We start from the raw sequence: 7096 nt of genomic DNA, 5'->3' as shown, positions 1-7096 counted from the left end.
CTAAAGAGTGAGAGAGACTGATATTTTGAAAATGTATAGATTTGACAAATTTTAAATCTGAAAACGCGTTTTATTAGAGCGAGGGAAAACAAGTTACTTAAAAATTTTATCAAATTTGAATTAATAGTCGATGGTTAAAAATCGTGGCCTATAACACTATAAGCGACGATTTTTAACCGCTGGCAATTCTCCTTTAAAAAAAATTCCTAATTTTTAAGGCATGTTTAAAAATTGTCGGGAATACTTAATTTTTTCCGATGATTTTAAACACACTTAACTTTTTTTGTGACAGTCCCCTAAAAAAGTATTTTTAAGACCGATGAGAATAGTAATTTTTGTTGTAGTATTGTTATGTTGTATATGGAGCCGACCATGTACTTATTAGATTACTTGAGTTTCATTTTCCATATATTTTTTCTCTTATTATACATTAGAAATCTTTCATCCAATTTCCCAAGGGCAAAGCTCTTTCATTTTGGCCTTGTACTCTAACGGTTGATTAAAATTTGTCTAGTTGAAGGATATTTGATCTTCAAGGGAGTCAAATCTTCTGTCACAAATTTTTCTGTCTCTCTATCCCAATCCAATTAAAATGCTCCACCTCAATTAAATGTATATTTCCTAACAGAATTAATATCTTTCTCTTTTTAAAATATATTTAAAGACTATTTTATTTTATTGTTAATAATAGTTTATTGTCTTGTGACTATTTTAAAAAGAAAATAATAAAAACACTTAATAAATTAAATTTTATTCCTAAAAAAAAACAAAAAATCAGATTTTACCCTAATATATTATTATTATTATTAAGATGTAACACTAATACATTTAAAAAAAAGGGTTTTTTTTTTTTATTTTTACACTTTAAAACAGTTTTTTTATTTTTTTTTATTTTTTTATTTTTAGGAAATTCTACATAGAAATTTCTATTGCAACTAGGGCTGCAACCTAAATTGTAACAAAAAATCGTACAGAAACTCCTATTGCAACTAGCGCTGTAACTATTTTAAAAATCCAAACTGTAATTTTGAAAAAAAAGTTAAAAAAACAACATATGGGGTAATTCCCCTAAAAAATAATATATTATTAATATTAATTTTTAAAAAATATTAAAGATAACACCAGTCTAATTTTTTTTTTTTTTAAAAAAAAAATTCTTATTAAAATAAATCTGAAATAAGAGGCAGTCAAAAAAAAAAAAAAGGAAATAGCCCTATTTTTTTTTTAATAGAATTATATTATTTTTTTTTTTAACTAAAATCTTATTTTATTCTTCTTCTTTTTTTAATGGAATTCATTTTATTTTATTCAAGTGTCTTTATTATTTTTTTTTAATAAAAAAAAAAGTATAAAAAGAACATTGAACAAAAAAAAAAAAAGTCTCAAGAGAAGAAATTAATGGTAAAATAAAATAGTCTTTAAATATATTAATTCTATTAAATAAGGGGATATACATTTGATTGAGGTGGAACATTTTAATTAGATTGGGATAGAGAGACAGAGAAAATTTGAGACAGAAGATTTGGCTCCATCTTCAAGTTATTTTGTTGTATTCATATTCTTACTTATAATAATTAATACAACATTATTTTCTCTCAAAATAATAATAAGAAAAACTTAAGCACATAAAATACTAATCTTTTGTCTTCCAATATTTAATTTCTGAATCGAACTTGAACTAGCTAAATATACAAATATTATATATATATTTATATTTATATATATGTATAAACAAAGACAGTAGGGCTTTTTTCAATAAATTCCACCACATATGCATTGTTCAAAAAAAAAAAAGAAAAAAAGAAAAAAAGAAAAATTACACATGAAAATAAAACAACAAACAATAGTAGTTATTAAGAAATAAAGAAAAGAAACAATTAACAGTACCTGAAATATTTCAATCTATCATTTACTTACTGAATCCGCACCCAAATTCCCTCACTGGGAACTCCGCGATAAACTACAAACAAAATATAATAACCCGGTGGAGCCAAAACCGCCGTCGCCGGCGCCGTTACAGAAACCTTATACTGCCCCTTCAAAACACGGCTGAGATCTTTCAATTCCAAAACAACCAGCCTCTGATTCATCGAGTACCCGTGCGTCGTAAACGGCGGCGGGTACATCGTCACCTTGATCTCGGCCGCGCTAGTCCGCGGCCCTTTCAACACAAAATCAATGTCCAAATTCTGTCCGTAAGAAAGCACAGCCGCTCTCTTCGCGGACTTCTCCATGATTTTTGGCCTGTGTTTTGCCAGCTCCGCTGCCAAGTACGGCGGAGCAAAAGACTCAATCCGGAGCTCCGTCGGGTACTTTGCAGTATAATTGTACCCGACATTGGTGTTGCTACCGCCAATGAGTACTCTTCCGTCGGGCAGTAAGGCGGAAGAGGAGTGGTACATCCGGGGGATATCGCTCGGTTCGAGCTCTTCAAACCGTTTACCCACGGGTTGATCAGGCCGGTAAAGAAGAGGCACGAAATTGGGATCCTCAGCGAAATCCCAAGCTGCAGTACCTAAATGAGCGCCGTTGACAATCAATAAATCACCGGTGGGTAATATTAACATGTCTCCCATAACACGCCGTGAGGGCATGGTTTCGGTTTCCCAAACGGCGTTAGGGTCCGTTATAACCAAGCGGTTACAATCGTCCAAGGCAGGAATGAAAGTGCCTTTACCAGCGAGAGCGTAAGCTTCGTGTTTGGCTCCTCCGCATATAATGACTTCAGCTGGAACGACGTCGTTTTTGTCTTGGACGAGATCGAGGCGAATGGGAAGGAGCGCTGACATGCCTGATGCCGGGTAGTTTCGGGCACCCCCGGGCAGTGGGGGCAGCTCTCTAACGACTTGGTGAGTTTTTGGATCGAGGAGGATAGAGCGGTTGTTGGCGAAGATGAAGACGTTGCCGTCGGTGGAGAGGTAGACAAATGGGTAGAGATTGTTTTCGTCCAAATCAGTGGTTTCGTCAAGCATTGCTAGGAATGTGGCTTGAGTGTTTGATTCTCCCATTGCTGGTACGAACTCGTACGAGTATGCTCGCCTCCCTCCCACCACCAGAAATCTCCCATCGTCGACCGTTATTTGTGTTGCATACCTTCAAGTATAACACTCAATTAGATTATTAATTCTATGTGCCGTTTGGTAACACTTTTGTTTTTTAATTTTTTAATCACAAAATGAAAGTAAAATTTTTGTTTTTAAAAAATTTGTTTTTGAAAAACAAAAATGCGTTCTGTAACTACTTTTGTTTTTCAATTTTAAAAACAGAAAACAAAAGTGTGTTCTATAAAGTTTATTTTTATTTTTATTTTTTGATTTTATTTAAGTCGGGTCTAGGTCCGGGGTCGGATTCGGGTTCAAGTCAAAAGTCGGGTTTAGCGCCAGGGCCGTAGGGAGGGGATTTGGGTCCGGGTCTGGTCCTAATCTAAAAGATTGATTAAGAAAAAAAACTGTTTAAAAAAATATTGAAAGTGATTCTTTTTATTTTTAAAATTTTGATTTCTAATTATAAAATTGAAAAGTAAAAACAGTTTTATAGAACATGTTTTTGAAAAATATTTTCACTTTTCTACTTTTAAAAACAGAAAACTAATTAAAAAAGTGTTACCAAACGTCACCTATATTAATGATTAATGATATAAAGTTGAGTAGTTACCATCTTGGGTCGGCCAAGGGTTTCTGGTATTCAAGGAAATCACAAGTGTCGCAGGGTTTGAAATATCTAACTGTTTTGACTCCATTGTCCCACCCGCCAGTTCCTATCAATTTACCGTCCGCTGTAAGGCCTCCCGATGAGCACCATGGGTCATACTTTAACTGTACACACGTATTATATATAATCATTCACGGCATGCATATTATAATACGGTACGTAATTAATTACAATATATGTATATAAATCCAATCCTTCAAATTATATAGGTGTACCAATCTTGTATTTAAATAATTTAAATAGTTTTAATTTCAATTTTGTATGCATATAGTAATGATGTATTTACACAAATTTTCAATAAATCCAAATTACATAGTTTAATGTTTCAAAAACAAGAAACAAATGTTTGAACTCCATTGGTGCACATTTAATATTTTTATTAGATCTGGATCGAATTTATCCATCTATTATATTGAATTGGATTCATAGAATAAAAAAAAATTAATATTAATTTTCATATAGAGATGCATTTCTTTTTTTACTTATAACAAGATAATATCTAATTACTATTAAACTAAATAAAAATATTAATTAATTTTAGTAGATGTTGAATGTATTAAATTTTTGCACACAACATGTAAACACTCCTAATTTGATTCAATTAGATATATATTTTAAAAATAACATCTAATCTAATCAAATTACAATTAGATATCTAATATTAAACGATCAATTATAATTAAATTAATCAATTATTATTATATTAAATCAATTTATGCACCCCTAATTTGAAGCCTACTTTTAATATCATAAATATTACTCAAAATTTTGCTAGAACTCTTATATATTGGGTCTATGTATATATATGAAATGATGATATCGTAGTATAGTGTAGGTTTTGGATGAAAGTATATAAACAAACCTTAAGAGGTCTTATATTATTGCCTCGCTGGCGAAGAACATCGAATTCGACCCCATGAGACCAGCAATCTTGGAGCTGTTTATTAGTTTTCTTATCTACGAAAGGAACACATTCACCATTTGCTAATCTTATGTCTGATATATGAAAAGCCGAAGCATCATATATTAAAACCTTATTGTTAGGAAGAACAATCATATGCATTGCCGACACACCACTATTCTTACAAACTATACTCCAATTTCCTTTGAAATTCGTTGGAAGATCCGGGGCCGCATTCGGGTCAAATTGCCCATTATTTGTATCGTCAGCCGGAGCACTTGTATCATCCCCTGGCGGCGGTGTATCATTACCATTGCCGCCACCACCGCCATTGTCACTGCCACCATCACCGCCGGGTGGCGCTAGAGGATCATCCCCAATGGGCAAGAAAGGAAAATGTGATGAGAAGAAGCCTAAACCGTTTCCATTACTACTAAAGCCTTCTCCACTACTAAGTTGTCCGGGCAAAGGATAGAAACTCGGCTGGGCTAACCCATTTTGAATGACCAACAATATAATTACAACTAGTGAATTAATGTGGAATAATAAGGTAGCCATTGAAGAGAAACAAACAAGTTTTCTTCAATGGCGATTATATGAAATATAATTATTATATATCTATATAATTGTAATTATTAAAGCTCATTTGTGAGTGTATTAGTTGGGAGAGGCTCTCTCTCCTCTATCTTTTCTCTCTATGCCTCTTTCTCTCTTTTTCTCAATGTTTTTTGGTTTTCTTCCCCTTTCCTAGTTTTTCTCTCCATCTCTCTTCAACTTAAGGTGGCAATGAGTCAGTTAATTAGCTGCAAATTAGCCAAAATAGTATAAATGTGTTATACCTAGCTTGGTTTAATAAGAAAAAAATTGAAACTATTTAATAACAATATATAGAAACAAACAGGAAAATAAAAAACTATGATATCACTGTATACGACAAATTATTATGATTTGTTGATATAGTTACTCCTCAATAAAAATTAATTTACGTTTTTTCAATAAGTTAATTACAATATTAGTTAATAATATAAAATGAAAGAAACCGGCCGACCATTTTAATAGTAAAATGTTTGATTATGTTACAAATACTATTTATTGAATTACCAAATTAAATCATTAATTATTAGTTCTTTTGATCATTCTTTTTTGTGGCAAATTCTTTTGATGATAATTATATATATACAAAATCTGTTGTGTATTCTCTCACCTTCATCTTCTATATTAATAATTATGTATATAGTATATTCATAATTAAGATAGCAATTCTTGTTATCGGCTAGTGTTATCATGTATAGTTGTATTCATGCTGTGCTATTGTGGATTGGCATGTCTTAAGCCGTACATAATCCATTTATATTTCGTGTTAAAAAATTTAAATTATATTTTGATTCGTCATTCATGTTTTAATCTGTTAAATTTGTGTATTCAATAATAATGAATTCATCACACAATATAATATATATATAGTTATTGATATATCTTATATTTGATTTATTTGAGAATTTTTACGTTAATTATGTTTAAGTAATTTAGGAAAAAAACTGTAGTCTATCACTATACTGCATTAATATATTTTTCCTTAATTATCTTATATTTGATTTATTTGAGATTTTTTTTTCTTAAATACATTTAAGTATTTCAGGAAAAAAAAATGTAGTATATCACTAGCAATTAATATGTGTTAATATATTATTAAAAAATCAAGTATAATATTGTAATATATTTTGAAAACATTTAGTATAATTACTTAATTAACAAAATATTATAAAAGTATAACATTCAACAAAATATTATAAAATTACAACATTCATATAACATAGAGAAGAAGTAGAAGATGATGATGTAGATCAAGAGACAAAGTAAAGAGAATGAGAATTTCAACTTGTAGAGGAGAATTCCTATTTATACAATAAAAAAATAAGACTTATAAAATAGAGTAATTAAAACTATACAATCAATAATTTTTATTTTAGATAACTAATTGATTTTAATCTAAAATAGAGTAATTGAAACTATACAATTAAACATTCACTACAAAAAACTGCTACTTTTATGATAATTTTTTAGTCATAACATAAATTTTTTATGACTAAATGTAACTTTTAGTCACAACAAAAATTTACTTGTAACTAAAACATACTATTTAGCTACAAGTTGTCACTAATTTAGTTTTAGTCACAACAAGTATTGTGACTAAAAACACATTTAGTCAAAACAAATTGTAATTTTTGTGGCTAATACCTTTAGCCACAGATCTTTTAGTCACAACATAAGAATGATAATTTATAATTAATCACAACTTTTTTACTTTAATTTAGTCAAAACAAAATAAAATTTTTTGTAATGATTAATGATGATTTTTATTTTGGGTAACTAATTGATTCTATGTTATAATGGTAATCTATATATAATATATATATATATAATATTTTTTACGCTTCCTCTTGTATGTTCATAATAGCTGCTTCGAAAACCTTGCTAGAAAAC

General features: G+C 30.0%; 1 protein-coding gene across 1 annotated transcript; it reads right to left on the bottom strand.

Moving 5' to 3' along the window:
- Positions 1-1819: 1819 nt before the first annotated feature.
- Positions 1820-5493, bottom strand: LOC115702207 (aldehyde oxidase GLOX1). The gene is made up of 3 exons (XM_030629657.2): positions 4574-5493; positions 3655-3815; positions 1820-3093 (listed from the first exon to the last, which is right to left on the bottom strand). The coding sequence occupies exons 1-3, from the start codon at positions 5168-5170 to the stop codon at positions 1914-1916; spliced, it is 1938 nt and encodes a 645-aa protein (XP_030485517.2). The 5' UTR covers positions 5171-5493; the 3' UTR covers positions 1820-1913.
- Positions 5494-7096: the final 1603 nt, after the last annotated feature.

This window comes from Cannabis sativa, chromosome 1, assembly GCF_029168945.1.
Source record: "Cannabis sativa cultivar Pink pepper isolate KNU-18-1 chromosome 1, ASM2916894v1, whole genome shotgun sequence".
NCBI classification, from domain to species: Eukaryota; Viridiplantae; Streptophyta; class Magnoliopsida; order Rosales; family Cannabaceae; genus Cannabis; species Cannabis sativa.
Note: the sequence above shows the minus strand (reverse complement) of the source record. Positions and strands in the feature narration are given on the sequence as shown.